Here is a 21,724-nt window from a genome sequence, read left to right on the forward strand (position 1 = left end):
AAAATGTTCTGGTTGCTTTGTGTTGTTTGTTGGTTGTTTCGGTTGGTTTTTTTATAGATATACATATATATTTATAACTATACACAAACAGGGAAATAAAAAAGTTGCTAAAAAAACTCCCCAAAAGGTAATAGTATACAGTATTTACAGCGTAGTCACCCTTTTTTTTGGTTTTTTTCTTGTGCAACCAGAGACACTTTACTGTAACAGAGAAGCCCATATTTACATCTCTGAGCCCAGACACAAACCACAGCTGCATGCACAGCTTATCAACGTGTTCACGTGTTGATTTATGTGGGTGTCATGGTCCCATCATAGCCTCCTACTACATTAGCATCTACCTAAAAACAACTATCGACATTCAAAGTGAAACAGTATCAACTTCTTTTGGATTAACATTATACAGAGGTAATCAATTATCCCAAATATCAAAACTTTCAGTAAGATTCTTCATTCCCCACATACATTCACTTTTTTGCAACAATGTCTGCAAGTCAGGAAGGGCACACCAAACAAGAACTGGTTCAGTAAGGAGGCCACACATTAGTTGTTGGTTTGACTGGCAGCAGCAGCGCTCCCACGGTCTGGCACGGTAAGCTCAGGCTGCACACAGTGAGCAGGTATCCATTGCAGACCTTCATCTGTAGAAACACAAGCATAACCTCTCCCCCAAGTTAACAATTCATGTGGTCCTGACCAATGCCTGGTAGGAGGGTCTTTCATGCGTACTAAGACACCTTCGTGCTTTTGCTGCTTGTCACCAATTGACACAAAGTGCCGCACAATGGGAGGCACCGCATGGTCGACAGAGATTTTCAAAAAGTTCAAAACATAGCATGCTTTCTCTAATCGTGCCTCTGGGATCATTCCCTTTATTCCTTTTTTTTTTTTTTTTTTTTTTTTTTTTTTTTTTTTTTAATACATATATATATATATATCTGCGACCAGAGACACTTTACCATAACAAAGAAGCCCATATTTACATCTCTGAGCCCGGACACAAACCGCAGCTGCATGCACCACCAGGCTCAGGGCAGAAACCATTCATGCAGTTACATAGCTATATATCACTACAAGCATGCAGACACCTATTTATCAATAGATAACCATGTTAATCTTTCCTACTCTCCTTCACAATACCTAGCTGTTCTCTCATCTCTTCTTAGGTCAGACATTCTCCATTTTCTTCTCCTATATCTCTCTTCAGACATTCTCTATCCTCCTCTTTTTTGCTTGTTAATTGCGACAAGGCAAAGGTTATGTGTAGCTGGGTGACCATGACCTGATTTATGTTATGATCAACTAAACGCTGAATACAGGAAAAAAGGCATGGGAGATATAAGGCAAGAAACAATAAGGTGGTTAAAGTAATTATAATAAATCCTGTAATACTTTTTATCCATAGCCCAAAGTTTCCCAGCCGTGAGAAGAGACCAAAGGCATCCCGCCTTTGGCTCTGCTGCAGATCTTTGTTTAAGGCTTTTAAGTTTTGTATGCTTTTGTGAAGTAATTCAGAGTGGTCACTCAGATTCATGTAACGCATCCTATCAAAGTCTTCACAGTCGTGTCCCTGTGCTAATAATAAAAATCAATAGCAACTAGTTCTGTAGCAAGATATGACGGACAGAATCAACATCTGTTAATAAGCCAGGAAAGAAAAAAAAAGAATAGTATTTGTAGTATAACTTTCTTTAGCAAATTAGCAGCCTAATTTACTAAGCAAGTTAAGAGCGTGTACTATTCTACTGAAGAGATTAGAGAAGGAAAAAAAAAAATAATATGTGTTATGCTGCATTCCAGAACTCAGCCTGAGAGTTACAGTCTGCTGTGAGTTACAGTCTGCGTTATAATCATTTGACACATGTTGGGGTTGCGATTGTGAAAGTTGTCCGTTTACAATTTTCATTGGCATTATCACAGCTAGTTGTTTTAAAAGCAACCCTCGAGCTTCCTCATGCTCGACTTGTTGTTGCAAAATATTCTGAAGCCGATCAATAAAGTTAGTATATGACTCTTTAGGACCCTGCAAGACTGTAGCAAGACTCCCGCATCCTGACTGCCTTAATAGCCATCTCCTTTGCAAAAAGTTGTCCCTGGGATACCTTGCCCGAGTCACAGAATCGGCACAATTATTTTTTCCAGCCAACTGCTCATTGTTAACGGCAATTCCCCGATTAAGGTTTTCGATCAAGGCCACTACACATAGCTCACAAAAATCAAATAACCACATCATATACTGCATCAGAGTTAGTACCATACAAAGCAATAACTTCCAATCATGCAGTGTGAGTGTATAAGGCTCTGCCATCACTTCAAGGGACATAGCAAATGTACTATGAATCCTCCCTTCCCGCACTGCTTTGCTTAACTCTTTAACAGCCTCGTATTGTACAGGCTGCCACTCTGGAGGTTGATTTGTCTAACAAAATACTGAACATGCCATAGCAACTCCCAAATCCCCTCTCTTAAGCGTTTCCCACTTGCATTCCTGCCACCGATCCCTCAGACCCCCTTTCACCCTCCCCGAAAATACAAAATGCATTGGGGAGGGGAGGAAAAAGCTCTAGCTCTTTTTCCAGATCTATAGGACCTGGATCAAAAGGTTTATCAGTGTCAAAGGAATCATTGTCCGAGTTGTCCTGTTCCTGCGCTTGGTTCTGTTTTGTGAGGGTTGCTGCAATCAGTGACAGGAGCTTTGGGGGCAGAGGAGGTGTGGATGGAGTCGCCATCGTTGACGGTGTGTTGAGAAGAATTGCACTGTTGGTGGAATTTACAGCTTCCCCTGGTTTAGCACTCGCACTGTTGGTGGAATTGACAGCCTCCCCTGGTTTAGCACTATTAGTAGGATTAGTCCTCACTTGGCAGAAAGTAGTCAGAATTTGCCACCAAGGTCCTAAATGCATTCCCGACGCGGAGTTCCCCTCCGCAGCAGCATCATACAATCGTCTGCTGACCACTTGCCAGGCAGGAATTTGCAAAGTGCCATCAGGCGGAAAGTCCGGCACATTGTCACGGATCCATTCTAACAGAGTCACTAGCTGCGGACCCATCATCACATTCTCTAATAAAGTTTGTGATAAAGGAGCATATAGTCCATTTGGCATTACAGTTTTCCGTAGTTCCTTAATCATTTCCCAGTGAAATGACTGATATTGACCTGGGTGTCTATCTTGTAATATCACGGGAAACGTGTGCGCTCCCTCTTTCATACTTTCCAAGTGCACTCTCCTCCACTCTTCTTTAATTCGTCTCCTGATATAATTTTCATCATCGCTACTGCTTTCTTTGTTAGCACTCTGCCACACCACTCGCTTCTTCCTTACTTTTGACTGTTCCTTTTTTAACTGCAAATCCTCCAATCTTAAATTTAACAGATTTTCATCTTGTCCATCCTCATCTGAGTCCTCCGACTCTGCTTCTTCTAGTTCATCAGAAATATGCTCAGTTTCAGCCTCGCTCTCATTCGGCTCCATCTGCTGAGCAACATCTTGTTTTGTTGTTACACTGGCTTCCTGCCCTTTCTCAGTCTCCAAGCTGTTTTTCTGCACGCATCTCTTTCAAAGTCTCGAGCACTAATCTCCAAGTAGTCATAACTTGGGTAGCAGTTAAATCTCCTTGAGATGCCTTTTCCCAAATTTGCTCTCCTGCTGACTCCCACATTTTAACATCAAATATTTGCGTCGAGGTAGCTGGGGTGCCTTGGCTCTTTAACCAGGCTAGCAACAGTCTCAAATTACTTTTTTCAAATACAACTTCTCTTTTGTGCAAAATATGCTGAAACATCCTTAATATACTTTTTTCCTCTGCAGACATATGGGATCCCATTTTCTAAAGTTTCTAAAGTTTCTTAAAATTTCTAAAAATTATCAAAGTCTCTAAAGCTTCTTGGCTGCTCACCTGTCTCAATGCATACAGGTTTCTAAAGCTTCTTGGCTGCTCACCTGTCTCAATGCATACAGGTTTCTAAAGCTTCTTGGCTGCTTGCCTGTCTCAATGAGCACAGGTTTCTAAAGCGCCTTGACTGCTCGCCTGCCTCAATCAGCACAGGTTTCTAAAGCTTCTTGGCTGCTCGCCTGTCTCACTGAGTACAGGTTTCTAAAGCGTTTTAAAATTTCTTCAAATATTTTAAATCTCTAAAGTTTCTTGGCTGCTCACCTGTCTCGATGCGTACAGGTGTTATCCCTGGGGTTTAGGTTGCCCACCTGGTCCAGCCGGCAAGACGATTGTTCAGCCAAGACATTTCCTCCAGAACACAGCCCTCTTCCACAAGCTGCTGTTTTTATCAACTGGTTCTGTCCTTATTCTTCCAAGGCTTCAGAACTCCTCTGTAGGGGTCACCATTTGAGGAGATTGAGGCACGGACTCCTGAATTTGACCAGAAGACCCTTTATTAGTCCAAAACCCACGCTTATATATCCTCGTGTTTGGATCATGTGCAACATACAAAAATATCATTGGTTAATCAATACTGTTCATGCGCTTCTTAGCTACATGTAATTGGTTAATTACTAAGTTACAAACACACTGAACTTGTTGCATTTTTTTTCTCTCTTCTTTCTTATCTCTGTGAGTTTCATGTTCTCAGCCAGCTGCCGACGTGACATTGCACATCCGCTCCAGCCTTGCTTCATATCCCATTTGTCTTCTGGGCGTTCAGCCAACCTTATCTTACTTTCTTTCTTCTTTTAGCCTTCAAAGTCCTTCACAGGCATCGTGGCCTCCAGCACCTGCTATAAAGCTCTCTACAGTTTCTTGACATATTTTACTAATTTGCCTCTTCAATGTTTGATTCATTCTTTCTACTTTCCCACTAGATTGCAGCCTCCAAGGTGTATGTAAATCCCAAGTAATTCCCAACACCTTACTAATATTCTGTACTACTGCAATAAAATGTGGACCTCTGTCTGAGGAAATCCCAATAGGTACTCCGAATCTTGGAATGATTTCTTGTAACAACCATTTAATAACTTCTTTTGCTTGATTGGTCCAACAGGGAAAGGGTTCTGGCCCTCCTGAAAAAGTATCAACCCCTACCAGAATGTATCGATACCCATTTTGCCTGGGTAATTCTTAAAAATCTATTTGCCAATAATCCCCTGGTTCTATTCCTGATCTCATTGTTCCCATCTGTGCTTTTTTCTTCTATAATGGATTATTTTTTAAACAGATTTCACATCTTGCAATTGTTTTCTTTGCCATTTCTAGCATCTTTACTGATACAATTTGCCTTTTCAGGAAGGTGATTAATGTTTCCGCTCCCCAATGACATTCCCTATGTTTTGTCTGTATAATTTCTCTCATTAAAAGTAGTGGGATCACTATTTGCCCTGTTGTCACCAGCCATCCTGTTAAATTCTTTTTTGCATTTAGTAATTTTCCTAATTTTTCATCTTCCTCTGAATACTTAGTTTTTTCTCTGGGTAGAGTAATAGTTTTAGTAGGAATTAATGCCATTTGAAAGGCACCTTTCTTTGCTACCCTTTTAGCTACTCTATCTGCTAGTTTGTTTCCCAATATTTCTTTTGTATTTCCTGTCTGATGTGCTTTACAGTGCATGAGCACCACATTAGTTGGCTTCTGAACTGCTTGTATTAATTTCAGAATTTCTTCTTTATATTTAATACTTGTTCCCTGGGAAGATAGTAATCCTCTTTCTTTCCACAGAATTCCATGGACATGTACTACAGCGAAGGCATATATTGAATCAGTCCAAATATTTACTTTCTTTTCTTTGCTCAGTTCTAGTGCCCTTCTTAAGGCCATCAATTCTGCCTTTTGAGCTGAAGTTGTGCAAGGTAAAGAATTTGCTTATATGACAGAGTTTTCTGTTGTCACCGCATATCCTGTGTATCGAATTCCATTCTCCACAAAGCTGCTGCCATCTGTGTACAGCTCCCAGTCAGGAGCCTCCAATGGTGTATCCTTTAGGTCCTCTTGACTGGAGTACACATGTTCAATGGTCGCTAGACAGTCGTGTTCTAGTTGTTCTTCTTCCTGTACAAAACTCAAAAAGACTGCAGGATTGGTCAGGTTAGTTGTTTTCAGAATCACATCATCCTGTTCTGTCAGGACTACTTGATATTTCATCATTCTGCTAGGGGACAGCCAGTGACCCACCTTTTGTTCTAAAACGGTGATTACCATATGTGGTACATATACTGTTATCATCCTTCCCAGGGTTAATTTTCGAGCTTCTTGTATCAACATTACTGTAGCAGCAACCGCTCGAAGGCAAGTAGACCACCCTTTACTTACAACGTCCAGCTGTTTGGAAAAATACCCAACTGGTCTTTTCCAACTTCCCATCTTCTGGGTTAGCACCCCAAGTGCAAGATGTTGTCTTTCATGAACAAACAACTGAAAGTCTTTGGTTAGGTCCAGCAGTCCTAATGCTGGTGCTGTCATCAAAGCCTGTTTAAATTCCCAAAAGGCCCTTTGTTGTTCTGGGCCCCACATAAACGGTACAATCTTTTGGGCTTCATATAATGGCTTTGCTAACAAACCAGAATTCATTATCCAAAGTTGACACCACCCCGCCATTCCTAGAAAAGCTCTCAATTCATGTACATTTTTAGGTTCAGGGATACCATATATTGCCTCCTTTCAGTCTTTTCCCAATCGTCGTTGTCCCTTTAGAAATCTCAAAGCCCAAGTATATTACAGTTTGGCTCGCTATCTGAGCCTTATCTCTAGATACTTTATATCCACTTAGTCCGAGAAAATTTAAAAGGTCTATTGTTACCTTCACACAAGTGGATCTTGTTTTTTAGCAATCAGGATGTCATCCACATATTGTAGAAGTAAATGTCCAGGCTTCAGTTCTGAATCATTTTGTTTTCACTGTTCAAGTTCCTTTGCTAACTACCAAAGATTGTCGGACTGTTTTTGAATCCTTGGGGTAACCTTGTCCATGTCAGTTGCATCTTCCATCCTGTCTGTGGATTCTCCCATTCGAAAGCAAACAGTTTTCGACTTTCCTTCTCCAAGGGTATGCAAAAGAAAGCATCTTTAAATCAAGCACTGTAAACCACCGATAATTTTCTCTTAATGCAGTTAAGAGTGCATATGGGTTTGCAACAACAGGATGTATATCTTTAACCAATTGGTTTATAGCTCTTAAATCCTGAACTAGTCTGTATTCACCTGAAGGTTTCTTTACTGGCAAGATTGGAGTATTATATTCTGATTCACATTCCTCAAGAATCCTATATTTTAGAAACTTATCAATTAACTTCTTAATTCCTTGCCTCACTTCTAGCTTAATTGGGTATTGTTTAATTCTTATCGGGTTTGCCTGTTCCTTTAATTCTATTGTTACAGGCTGTGCTGCCTTAGACTTACCAGGTATGTCTGTGTTCCAGACTATTGGTATGACAGCCTCATCTACTTCTTGCGGTATCTGCGTTTCCTTCATCTTCTCTTCTATCATCAGTATTTCTCCTGTTTTTGATTCTGGGATTTTTAAGAAAACTTCTCCTTCCTCAAAAACTATCAGTGCGTTTAACTTAGATAGTAAATCCTGCCCTAACAAAGGTGTTGGAGGAAAATGCCAGATCAGTGCTACTGTAGGCTGTACACCTCAGCTTTGTCCCCTGTATAGCCCAAACCAGGACTGCAAGCGCAGTCAGCTGATAGATGCTAGACAATAAAAGTTTAATATTAATAAGATTATGCCTGACAGTTCAAAGGAGCTTTTTAGAACAGGAGACCCTGACCTTTAGAAGGCTGAAACGATGGAGATTGTCTATTGTGATTACTCAGAACTGGGACGTATGGAATCTGAAGCAATCATCCTTGAAAGAAGCAGCAAAACAGCAAAGTGATCAAGATACAGAACAACTTGTGAAGCCGACTGTCAGGATAGGAACTGATAGAAGATTTATTGTGGAATCAAGAGATTATGTAATGTTTAGGTAGATACTATAAATACGTGACTGAAAATCTTGTAAGCTTGTCACTCTGCGGAGGTGACCCAACGCTGCTGGACCGATTAAAACATGCAAACCTAGAGTAACCCATAAGAGTTCGAGTCTCTTCTTTTACAAAAGGTATCGGTCAATCTGGTATGCATAAAAATTAATGTGTAATTATTTTATTTCCAAATTTTAAATCCAAGGGCTGTAGGAATGGCCTGTTTTCCTCTTTCCCTGTTGCTCCAATTATTTTTGCAGTTTTATTTCCCAGTTTCCCTTTAAAAACTTTTAAGACAGAATACGTTGCTCCAGTATCAACCAGAAATTTAACTCCTTCATCTCCCAGCTTAATTGTAACCAGAAGTTCAGCTGGGCTGCCCTCCGGTCCTCTTCATTCATCTAAAGTCATCATTCTTACTGCTTCTTCTTAGTGTATCTTCAGTTGTAATTTTGGGCAGTTCTTCTTCCAATGTCCCTCCTCCTTACAATATGCACACTGATTAATTCCAAAGGTATTAAATTCTCTGTTTTCAAAATTCCTGAAATCCCCTCGTCCTCTAGCTCTTCCTCTTCCTCTCGTTACATTCCCCAGTAAGGCAGCTATCAGTTGGCTTTCTTTAATCTTTTCTTTCTTTTCCCTTCTCTGGTCTTCCTCCTTTTCCCGGTTATTGTAAACCTTCCATGCTGTTTCAAGCACCTTATTTAAATTCCTTGAATCCTCTCCCTCTAGTTTTTTTAAGTTTTCTCTTTATATCTGGTGCTGATTGCCCCATAAATATTAAAGCCAATTGTTGTTCTGCTTCTGACTCTAATTTCAAATCAGTAAACTTTCTGGCTGATTCTTTCAGTTTCTCTAAAAACACTGAGGGTGATTCATTTTTGTCTTGTTTTACCACATATAATTTAGACCAATTTAAAGCTCTTGGTATTGCATGCTTCACCCCATACAGCACCCACTTTTGGTACTGACTTAACCTCCTATGGCTCTCTGGCATATTCCGATCCCATTGAGGGTCTCCTGTGGGAAAATTCTGTTCCAGTGTTCCAGTAAGTAAATCGTTGGTATGTGCAGATTCTGTCTGTGCCCTTTCAGTTTTTAGCACCATCTGTTTTTCTGTACTGTCTAATAAATTATCTAATATAACTTGTATGTCATTCCAATCAGGATCCTATGTCTTAATAATTGTTTCTACAACCCTTCCTACCCTTTCTGGGTCCTCCCTATACGTTCATGCAGCTTGTTTCCATGCCATCAAATCCGTAACAGAAAATGGCATTTTCACATGCACTGGCCCCTGCTGCCTTATTCCCTGTCTTAAAGGAGCTATTAATTTGGATTATTGTCTAGTTCTTCAAGATCCTTGTGAATAAATTCCCGAAGGTCCTGACTTTGATGAATCTTCTGCCTCTCTTTCCCTTCAACCACTACTATCTGGTTCAGCTATCTTTAATTCTGGTTCTTCCCGATTTCTCCCTGGGAGGGCTACTTCAAGTTCCAATTCCATTTCATCCTCCCTCGGTACTGTACATCTAATACATCTCTTGCCAATGTCACAAGCAGAACAACAACTTTTACTTTTACTGCTCTCTGAGGTTAATGTCATTATTAGATCATCCCAACTGATCAATATACATTCCTTTTGCCAATCCGTTTGTTGCCTCAGATAAAAGAACAAATCCACATATGGTACCTCATTCCATTTCCCCTCTCTCCTGCAAAACAGCATCAATTGCAATATAGTATTATAACTTAGTGTTCCATTCGTTGGCCACTTTTCCTGATCTTCTAAAACATACTATGGCCACCAATTATTACAATATTCTATCATTTGACGTTTTCGTAAATCTTCATGTAATTTACCTCAATGTGTTAACAAACATCCTAATGGTGAGGTTTGTGGTATCTTTTCATCCAATGTTAAATTCCCTACACATTTACTCTTAAATAATTTCATAAGTCTTGTTGCCATGTTACCAATTTTTTTTCTTATTTTTTTTCTTTTAGTTATTACTTTATATAACGACCAAATCAAACACTTCGTCCTTCTCCAATCAAGCCCCTCGTGGGATGTTGGGACAGTGGATTGGGACTCCACACTCACTTCGTGCACATCTTAATCACCCACTCACACACTCAACAGAACAGATAACATTCAAATTTTCCAAGTTTCAGCAGTTACCCACTTATAACTTAGATGTAAACTTTAAAATCAATATATGCGCATATTACAACCAAAAAAATGTCTAACCTAACAATAAGGCAGACAAAAATATCAATATATATTCATATATATTGTACAACCAAATGTGCACACAACCAAACAAAATGTCCAACCCAGCAATAGCTTTCGCTTATGACTTACGAGCAGACAAAACAAATGTCTGATCCGACAACAGCTTTTGCTTATGCTAAGCAGACCAACCAAATCGGGTACCTTTGAGCCCCAACCCTGCATGGCTATACAACTAAACAATATTTTTTTTAAGGAAGTGCCTTACCTTGTTCCAGGGAACGTTGCGAGGAGCTTTATGGGTTGAGGGCAATGGTTCTCCCCGAGAAATCCTCGGTGCCGGCTGGAGCTCAATCAGCACTTGATCCCCTCCAGTCTCACACGCAAGGTCCCATCTGGGTCGCCAAAACTGTCACTGAAAATCGGGAATCAAACCTCTTAACACCAATGGAGCATTAAGAAGCAGGCACTCCTTTATTGCAACGCTGAGTGCTCGGTGGCATCTCCACAAATCAAGCACACCTGTGTAGTATTTACCGTTAAATTTATACACAAAATTACAAGGTCGTACACTCCCAGTTACAATGATTGGTTATAAATTTGCATATTATTGTAATAGTTGCTGTGTCATCCTTCTCTGTTACTAGGCTTGCGCAGGGGAAGGGTCTTCACCTGGGCAAGGGTCTTCTTGACCTGTGGGTGTGATTTTTAGTATTATAATGAAGGTAGTTCACTTCAGGACACCTTAAAGGTAAGTTTTGTTGCCAAGTTGGAAGGCTGGATATCGGCCTTACCAAGCTGTCCAATAACTCATCCTATACACAATAGAACCTAGGTGCTCTGGTTATGGTCTAGAGAATAAGGACTGAGGTTATTATGGTCTATAGCATAGGGACTTCAAGTAACAGTCTCGGATAACAAGCAGCACAACAATTCATATGTCATTGGTTGATAAGTGCTAACATAATTCTATCATGGAGATTAACTCCTTTGTGGATAACTGGCTAGCTGAAAAAGGTCTCATAGACATAGTCCAGCTGGCTGGACAAAAATGCACATCGCTCTCAGCTTATCTGAAGTAAAGCAAAATACACTGTCTTTGGCTGTCCTTGTTACACAATAACAGGAAGATTTCGGTGGGAAAAGAATGTTGCAGGTGGGAACAGATAACTACAGAAGAGAAACAAGGGGCGGGCTTGGTATTTAGGCAACTAACCAATAATGAGCTTAACTTTTGTAATATGTATGAGCTATTTATAAGAAGGCATAAAAGGTGACTGTAAGAGACAATAAACGAAGTCTGCTGATCACTCATATTGAGTGACTGTGTCTTCCCTCCGTCGCGACAAATGGCGCCCGAACAGGGACCCTAGAGAGGGCTGAACCTGCGAGCCACGGTTCGACGGAGATTCGGGTACCGGTGCTGAAAGCAGCGCAGGAGGCGGAAGGGCACAGTCCCCGCGCCCGGGAGCACCTACAGAGGGTCCCGCCGGCCACGCGTCGCCGAAGTCTCGCAAAGGCTGCAACAGCGCTGACGACGGTATGGAGAGACAAGCGACGTACGATTCGCTCATATGCTTTTTAGAAAAGCGGAGCGTTCAGGACATAGATTGTAAAAAGGAATTCCTCGGGTTATTAGCGTATGGGATAGCGTCCGTGACCCCCGCGGCAAAGGCGAGCGGCGGCGCGCGGCCCGGCAGGCCCCTTCCTGGCCGCGGTTTCTCTCCAAGGCGGCACCATCCCCCCCCCTCCGATCGGCGCCATGGCGATGCAAGCGGCCAAGCGAGCTGACATCCGGCTGCCCCCAGAGGTCAGTCGGACCCTTTATATTCGGAACCTGCCGTATAAAATCACAGCGGAGGAAATGTATGATATGTTTGGGAAATACGGACCTAGTCGACAAATCAGAGTTGGAAACACTCCTGAAACAAGAGGAACAGCTTAAGCTTCTCAAGGAAAAATACGGAATTGATTACAAACCCACCAAAAAAAGTGCTTCAGATGTCCCCTACAAGAAATGGGTTTCTGCCTTGAACTAGCAAACATCTCTGTGTTTAACGAGAAGCCTTTTTGCCTTGATGGAGATAATTTATGCTGTATTCTGTATTTATGCTGTATTCTGAATGTGGAAATTGGTTGGGACTAGGAGGCTGGCTTAAAGGCATTTTGCAAACGGGATTATTATTTTTGATCATTATTGTAATAATAGTTTTTTGATCAAAACCAGCCAAAATTATTTGTAAGCATTAGGCATATCTGAAGAGAATGCCTTTATTTGAATCAGCAGTTAAGGTGTAGTTTAGTCTGATGCTGTGGTTTTATCTGCTTCTGGTGAATTTTTGAAGTGATGAAATCAGAGATACAAGGTATACTAAGAGTTATGAGGTAATAAGGTAATAATCTAAGTAAGGGTGCTGTCTCCTATATCTACAAGTGCAATATGCTTTTACGTAGCAGAGAGAAACTTTAACAATAATGTTGCTTGAGCGAGATGTGCATGTGACAACTCGGGAAAAGGGATATCACAACTGGAGTGCAACAGTGTTTCTACGTCTGGCAGAGTGAAATCTTTCAAGACCTGAGTTTAGACAGTCTAAAATAAATTGTTAGTATTCAGAAAACCCATCTTAGGCCTCTTTTGCTTACATAGTGTTATGGAAGTCAACTGCTATTGTAGAGAATTAATGATTTTTTAATACATATTAACAAATACTACTATTTTAACTTGAGGCAGTTGAGTGAGAAATACTCACGTGTAGCATTTGAGGGAATGTCAGCATAAATCGCACTTACAGTAAGACTGCATTTTTAATTACTGTACTCGTTAAGATTCGATGATGCCATAAGGCTAAGGCCTTTTATCACAGATTGGTTCTGAACTAAAAGGTGTGTGCACATGTAGATATGCACATTTGTGTTATTTTCCTTAATTGGCTACAAAATAATATAATTAGGTTGGGGACTAGATCTTGGGAATTTGTCTATTATACTTCTGTTTGTTAAGGAACGTGCATAACACACAGCACCCATGTAGGCTTGGCTTGTGGCACAGTTGTCAAATTTAGCATAGACATTCAGACAGATAAGCAACGTACTCTTCTTGTGTGTATCACCTACAAGCCATTATGGCTTAGTGTGTAAATCTGTATGTAACTATTGAAAAATCCCCTTATGAATGTATATAGCTTAGAACTAATTTTTCCCCTTTGTTAATTCTTTGATATCAATGAGGTATTCTTCAAAAATGTATGGACTGGTTGGTTGCATAAAGGCAGTTGTTATTTGGACAGAAAATTGTTAATGGTCAGGGATTTTCCACTAAAATATTTGCAAATATTCCTAGTCAAACATCAGTTTGGTTTCTTTTTGGGTTTTGAGCTTGCATTAGTCCAGGTTCAGAACTTTAAAATTACCTTTGAATTTTTTAAACTTTGTTTATCACTGGAACAGAAAGAGCATCTATATTAAAGCTTCAAGCTAACTTTATTTTTCAAGTATTTCAGGAATTATACTTCTGAACTGAGATTTTATAAGTTGGCTGTGTATTTTCCTGTGTTAAAACGCTGTTATTGAAAATGGTCAACCAGGCCTATGTCGCCCAAAATAAAAACGGGGGAATTGTGGATAACTGGCTAGCTGAAAAAGGTCTCATAGACATAGTCCAGCTGGCTGGACAAAAATGCACATCGCTCTCAGCTTATCTGAAGTAAAGCAAAAGTTACAAAATAACAGGAAGACTGCGGTGGGAAAAGAATGTTGCAGGTGGGAACAGATAACTACAGAAGAGAAACTAGGGGCGGGCTTGGTATTTAGGCAACTAACCAATAATGAGCTTAACTTTTGTAATATGTATGAGCTATTTATAAGAAGGCATAAAAGGTGACTGTAAGAGACAATAAACGAAGTCTGCTGATCACTCATATTGAGTGACTGTGTCTTCCCACCGTCGCAACACTCCTTAAAATCAAAATGCTCTTATAACTGACTGTTACATAAACACAACATATAGAAAGATTCAGTAAAATCTTAAAATAATCTGCAACAATGTGTCTTGCAAATCATCCAAATAAAGAATGAGTTAGATTGGCAGAGCTAGCAGAAAAATGATAAGATAATGATTTAGAGCTATGATAACCAACCTGTAGGTCGGTAACTCCCGTGCAGAATTTAGCCACACTGCCAAAGAATAGTGTCCAAGTCAAACCTGTAAATGGCTTCAGAAGAAAACTTATTCTTGTAGGATTAAATATAATTAATTGTATTTAATATGCAGCCCTCAAATGTATCTTCTGAATCAGGGAGTCTTTATTCTTCTAGATTGCCAGAAATTGTTGGAATAAAAGAAAGGAAAGCTTACTTCATTGCCTATACTGTTTTCAATAGTCCGAGCATTCTCTTTCTAAGGTGTTCCATAGCCACCATTACAGGCAAGTGCCTGAGCTAACTCTGCCTGGCAATGCTTAATGTGCTATGCTGATTCTCCTTCATGCTCAGAGCATGGGATTAAATACTTTATAACCACAGGAAAACGTACTGATCCCACTATCCCAGAGAACACAATGACTTTGATCCTCCACTCCAATAACTTTCTTGCCAAATAATCCTAGACTCACACTGAGAATTTCCCTCCATTGCATTTGCCACTGGGTGTAGCCATATACTGATTATTGGAGGGGATGGAAGAGCAACCATATGCATCCAGATGGAATGACCTTAGATATTAAGAGAACAAGCAAGAGAAAATCTCTCTATTCATGGTAGAGCACACAGCTCTGCTTCAGCAGCAGGCTGCCTTGAATGCTTCCTCCAAAAAGCTCTATTCTGCATCAGACTTCAGCAGCAAACTCCTGTTTGTGTATAGAGAAATAAATAGCAATCTTTCTCTAGTCCTGGCCAATGAATCCCCCAAATATACTAATGAAAGAGAACTAATACTGTTGCTTCAGTGTTAGAAGGGAGTTTGTGACCAGGGTCTTCAGCTTACAGGTCACTTTGCCTATATATGTGTGAAAGAATGTGATCTTCCTTTAACTTCTCATAAGTATCAAGTTTATTTTGGTGATTGCCCCAATTACATGTATACCTCACATTTCCAATCATTCTATTATAATTTATCTATGTAAATTAATAGTGTAATTTGACCACACATTAATAAAGTTAATAATAATGTCAATTCAGTATCATGAACCAATAACCCTCATCTCAAATATTTTACAACCTAGGATAAATAGACTATTTAAAAAAAAATAAAATTTTAAGGAAAAATAGTATGGTTACTTTTCACCAAGTCTGCTTAAAATCTAGGTTTTCTATTTAATTTAAGGATGTGGCTGGTTCGCAGGACATCATTCAGAAGGAAGAGAGAGACAAACAGTTCTTCCAAATCCAGAAGCTTCACAATAAAAAAGAAAGTTAAAGAAGGGAAAGCTGGGGACAGGGAAACAAATACAAGCAAAAAATACCATGGATAGATAGAATGATTATCAGAGTTGCCAATACTAGATTCAATGCATTGCTTATTGCGCATGCTTTTGTCTTTTGGGAGATAAATTAATAAACAGGGATACTGGAGAGTCTCTTCCATACCTTTGAGGTTTCCCAGTACTGCAGGTCCAATGGGTCATTGACTGACTGTCCTCATGACTCTGTTTTCCCACGTATGGTGCCAAGAAATTTTTGACTAAGGTTTTAAAAGCTTAACGAGGTATTTTACTTGGTTTTGCAGGTGCCATAATTTTCTGCTTTTTGGCAATTGCTGAGATAACACAAAAAGATAGTTTTCATTGAGATTCAGTCCTGAGCCAAACCTGAAATTCACATTATTTTATGCATCCAAAGTTCTGTGGGCTTCCCTGATCTGAGCCTTCTGGGTTTTTAGACTTGACACCATCACTGCCAGATTTATGGCACAAACACTGAAATTTGTGAGTCTTTGAACTCCTGGTCTGGAGACCCAGAGGCCACCACTGCTAAATATGTGGTGACTTCTGCTTGATGTGGCCTCTCCTGGGCGTAGTCAACTGGCTCGTACATACATGATTAATAGTAGGCCCGTCTGTTATTTCACTTGAAATTTAGAAAAAAGATGTGAATATCTATAGTGAGCAACAGGAGAGAGTTTGAGAAACAGGATGTTACAGACAGTTGGTGGAACATGGCCTTGGGAGAAGGGATAGATGCCATAAATATGTCAAGCTGGGACATAACAAGATAAACCCAAGGAGAAACAAATGGTTAATGAGAACTATGTGTGAACTATCTGAATTAGCATACTAAAAGATCCACCCTCGAGCAAAGAGAGCCCCCTACTAACAAAGCCCCCTCCCCACAGAACATGCCCTGTGAAATAAAAAGAATGCTGTACCTTTAAATGGAGAAAAGACTTGTAAGAACCAATGATAAAGTAAGTGTAACTTAACGCAATTGTAAACAATTGTTCAAAGTGTATAAATGTAAGGGACTAAAATAAGTTGACCTTGTAGAGAAACAAGGCTGAATTGGCAGAGCTGTTAGTGTACAGATAAGCGGCCAAATTTGGCAGTGAAACCGCAAGCATGTGAACAGCTCGCAATGAACAACTGCTTTGCTACACGTAGACAAATTCCCAGGTGCTCTGCCGCACGTAGGCACATTCCAGGGCAGAACTTGGGTAGATAAGCGATTGTATATAACCAGCACTTATGTATGCAATAAACAATCTCACTTCTTCACTGACTTGGGGTCCGTGCCTTCATACGCCACATATAAAGCGTTTTACTGTGTTAAGAGGGGTGCTAGCTTTGTGGATTTACCACCTAGCACCCACCTCTGAGCAGACCTACAATAAACAAATACCTGGACTCGGTATGTGAATTGGCAGTGCGCACTGGGTAACAAACTCCATTTGTGAGACAACAGTTTCTGGTGACTCTGGTGGGACAGCCGTAGTGCCTTGCCCGGATTGACTGACCACTCCAGGCAAAGGGGCTCGGCCGGACAATTTCCAGTGCGCACGGACCTTTTGATCGGGGCCTCGTACTTCGTACAACCAGCCCCAGAGCCAGGACGACCAGCGACTTAATGGTGCAACACTTTTTAAAGGTATTTCTTGGGTGAAAGCGGGGTGATTGAGAACTGAAAAAGAAGCAGCAGGATTTTGGGTTTGGGCCCTGCATAAGAAACATCAAGACGATATGCAGCAGGAGCTGTTTCTACGCTTTAGTGACACGTGTCTTGGGTTTTGGTATTGCGTACACATTTTCACACTTGCTTTTTTTGGATATGTGTGTGAAAACTTGGGTTTGAGGTGTATGCATTTGTAATTATAGTGTATGAAACATTGGGTAAATTCTTTTGGATACCAAAATGGGTTCCTCTGCTTCTGTAGAAATTACCCTTTGCTCTCCCCTCAGATGCATCCTAAAGAATTGGAATAAGTTTGGAGAGGACCCTATGACAAAGGATAAACTGAAGCGATACTATAATAAATGGTGGCCACAATATGATTTAGATGATGGGGAAAATGGCCTGAAAATGGATCTTTGAAATATAATACTATACTACACTTGATGTTATTTTGTAGAAGACAGGAGAAGTAGGATGAAATTCCTTATGTTGATTTGTTCTTTGCTTTAAGAGATGATTGGGTTTGTAGGAGAAAATGCAACTTAATAGATTCAAAACATCAGAATGGAATATTTTCATTGTCTAAAGAAACCGAGAAAAAGAATGGAAAGTCTAAGTCTTGTGGTGCTAAATGTGACGGTGAGTGGGACAGAGAAGCTGAAGAAGACGTCCATATGTTGGTACCCTCCCCCGACTAGGAAAACAAGGAAGGTTAGAAAGTTAATTTAATGAAAAAGTTGTTTCCGATACTAGTCCAATTTCAAGTAGAACTAGAGGAAACACCCCCCACCCCCCCCCACCCCCCGATATTACAGGCCCCTTTGAGAGAATCAGTGGGGCCTGAAGGGGAGGTAGTGTATGTACACGTTCCATTCACTACCTCAGACTTATTAAATTGGAAGCGAGAGATTGGATCATACCGTAGCAACCCTGATAGAATGTATAGCATGGTTAAAACAGTGATATTAAGACACAATCCTAATTGGGGAAACATTCAAGCTTTGTTGGAATATTTTTTTACATATGAGGAAAGGAAGGCAGTGTTGGAAAAGGCCCAAGAAGGAGTAATTAGAAAAATTGAGGGTTTGGACTTAAAAGTCACGGGAACTCCAAATCCTGATTAATTTCTCCCCAAGGAGGATCCGAAGTGGGACCCAAATAGAATCAGAGGATTAGATCAGTTGAAAATGTATCAAAGGTTGATTTTATATGGGATTCAGAATGGAGTAGAGAAACCTAAGAATCTTGCCAAATTGTATGAGGTGAAACAAGGAGAAAAGGAATCTCCCTCAGCCTTTTGTGAGAGACTGTGTGAAACGGTTCATAAGTGGACAGATTTGGACCCTGAAAGTGAGGGAAATGTAATGCTATTTAATATGCTCTTCGTTGGACAGTCTGCACCAGATATAAGAAAGAAACTTCAAAAAGTAGAAGGGGCAGACGGGATGGTGATTTCACAACTGATGTCTATTGCCTATAAGGTGTATAATAACGGACAAAATAGAAGGGATAAAAAGAATCAAGCTAAATTAACAGCTGCTCTAGCTAATGCTAATGGCCAAGGATGGGGAGAAGGAGTAAGTGCCCGAAGATGAGGAGGATTGAGAGGACAAAGTCGGGGACGAGGACGTGAATTGCCCCTCTAAAACGACCAATGTGCTTATTGCAGAAAAGAAGGACATTGGAAGAGAGAATGCCCACTGCTTATGAGTGGACAGAACAGGGGATCAGAAGGAGCTGTAGGACTTATGGCAGAAATAGGTTTAGATTGAAGGGGACCAGGGGACAATATTAAAATTTCCCCAGAGGATCCCCTGGTTCCAGTTCAGCTGGGGAACGAAACTATTGATTTCCTGGAGGATACAGGAAAGACATATTCCGTTATAACTAGTTGTAAAGGTCTTTTAAGTAATAGCTATATGCCGATTGTGGGGTCACGGGAAAGCAAGCTTTGAAACCATTTTTAAAAGCGATGGAATGCAAAATTGGAAGTAAAACTGTAGCTCATTAATTCCTCTATATGCCAGTATGTCCCTTACCCCTCTTAGGGCGAGATCTGTTGTGTAAATTAAGAGCACAGATAGCTTTCTCTGATAAGACAATACAGCTACACCTGCCAAAGGAAACAGCTTGGAAGGCTCAAATCTGTTTATTGACGGAGAAACAACGGAGAGATGCAAATACCCCGGAGGAAATCTTGGATGCTGTAATACCCACCGTATGGGCAACCAACAGACCTGGAAGAGCAAAGAATGCAGTACCAGTAAAGGCTGAATTAAAAGCCAGAGCCCAACCAGGAAGAAAAAAGCAATATCCTATTAAGTTAGAAGCTCATTTGGGTTTAGAACCACTAATAAATGGTTTTATTCAATATGGACTATTGAAGGAGTGACAATCTGAATATAATACCCTGATCTTGCCAGTTAAGAAACCCTGGACTCAAGAATACCAATTGGTGAAAGATTTGATGGAAAATAATCGAATCACAGTCAACGTACAGCCTGTGGTTCCAAACCCTTTATGCCTTGTTATCATCTTTACCTAATAACAATGTTGATTTTACAGTATTGGATTTGAAAGATGCCTTCTTTTGCGTACCCCTGGAGGAGGAGAGTCAAAAGCTTTTTGCATTTGAATGGGAAAACCCAACGACAGGACAAAAAGTTCAACTCTGCTGAACTGTGTTACCCTGGGGATTCAAGAATAGCCCTACTCTGTTTGGTAATGTATTGGCCAAAGAATCGGAAGATTGGCAAGGTAAGATTCTTTGATTACCTTGCTTCAATATGTAGACGATATTCTACTGGGAGCCATGACGCAACAGGAATGTCAGGCAGCCACCATTAGCTTACTGAATTTCTTGGGACTTGCTGGGTACCAAGTATCACAGAAAAAAAACACACAAATTGCTCAGCTTCCCATAGAATATCTGGGTTTTGAGATTTTGCAGGGCGGGAGAAGATTGGGAGCAATATAAAAAGAGGCGATATGCCGCATAGCCCCTCCAAAATCAAAGAAAGAATTAAGAGGATTTTTAGGAATGGCCGGGTTGTGTCGCCTGTGGATACCAAATTTCAGTCTAATTGCTAAACCGTTATATGCTGCTATCAAAGGGCCTGAAGAAATTCTTGAATGTTGTAAAAGCTTTGACACTATAAAATTGGAACTTATGAGGGCCCTGGGATTGCCAGACTTGAGTAAGCCATTCACTTTATACGTATATGAAAAACAACATGTGGCCTTCAGAGTTCTAACTCAAACCCTTGGAGACTGGAAAAGGCTGGTGGCATACTTCGCTAAGCAATTAGATGAAGTGAGCAAGGGATGGCCAGCATGCCTCAGAGCAGTGGCAGCAACGGTCTTCTTAATTACAGAAGCTCAAAAACTGACTTTGGGACAGTTGATGGTTTTGTGCCTCATGCTGTTTTGGCAGTATTGGAGCAGAAGGGCCATCACTGGTTGTCCCCAAACAGATTGATTCAATATCAGGCATCCTTGATCGAACAAGATGATATCACTTTGAAGGTGGGAACCTGAAGCTCAAGGGTGCAATGACTGCACTGACAGCCCTGAAGCCAACATCTGCCTCTCTGCACATGCAGGAAGATAGACTGGTCACACAGTTTGTGCCCATGAATGACTCCCCAGCCTGAGTGATGGGAAGTGGGGCCTTCATCACCAGTGATGAGGAGGAGGTGGTGGTGGCAACACCAAGTCTCCAGAGAAACTGAGTAACTCCAGAAGAGGCTGGCAAAGAAAGGCCTGGGGCTGCTTCCCTTGCAGCCCCATGCTGCTTGCCCCTTCCCAGGCCAGCGATGTCCCAGCACTCATAGCCACCAGGGACAACCCAGGGGGGTGACTTCCCATAGGATCACCAAGGTCACCCTGGTGGGTCATATTCCATGGGGTCACCATGGTCACCTGAGAGACTCACATGCCATGGAAGTCACCATGGTCACACCCTAAATGGGTCACATCCCACACGGTCACCAGGGACACCCCAGCAACCACAGGGTCATTGGGGATGCCTGGGGCAGGGGAAACAGAAAGACAGACACCCTCCTACTAGCAGGAAGTGAACCTCACCAGTAGGGTGCAGACCAGCAGCCCCCAAGGAGTCCTTGCAGGGGTGGATAGGGCCTCATGGGGCAGCCTGCTTCAGGTGCCCCACAAAGGGGACTGATAGCTTCCTTCCCTGCCATGCTAAGTAGAACCCTACAGCCATCCTGGCGTGGAACATCCCATCAGTGCTAAGGGCACCCTGCTGGCTCCTCTAAGCACTCAGATGGCATCTTCAGAGCATCTCCCTCAGACACCTCTGCTAGTAGTACCAAGGTCCAGACAGGGAAAGCACTCATAACGCCTTAACAGCAACCCTGGTTCTTAACTAATTCATCAGGGTCCTGTTGATCTCAGGTTGCAAAACAGTGAGTGCAGCCATCCCCAGTCTCCCCCAGGGCTGCAGGACAGTAGGAA

General features: G+C 41.1%; 1 protein-coding gene across 1 annotated transcript; it reads right to left on the bottom strand.

Annotated features, from left to right (window-relative positions):
• Positions 1–5,132: 5,132 nt before the first annotated feature.
• LOC119140670 lies at positions 5,133–8,044 on the bottom strand. Its single transcript, XM_037372207.1, has one exon. It carries the CDS (start codon positions 6,538–6,540, stop codon positions 5,809–5,811), a length of 732 nt encoding a protein of 243 aa, XP_037228104.1. The 5' UTR covers positions 6,541–8,044; the 3' UTR covers positions 5,133–5,808.
• Between the last annotated feature and the right edge of the window lie 13,680 nt (positions 8,045–21,724).

This window comes from Falco rusticolus, chromosome W (genome assembly GCF_015220075.1).
Source record: "Falco rusticolus isolate bFalRus1 chromosome W, bFalRus1.pri, whole genome shotgun sequence".
Lineage (NCBI taxonomy): Eukaryota > Metazoa > Chordata > Aves > Falconiformes > Falconidae > Falco > Falco rusticolus.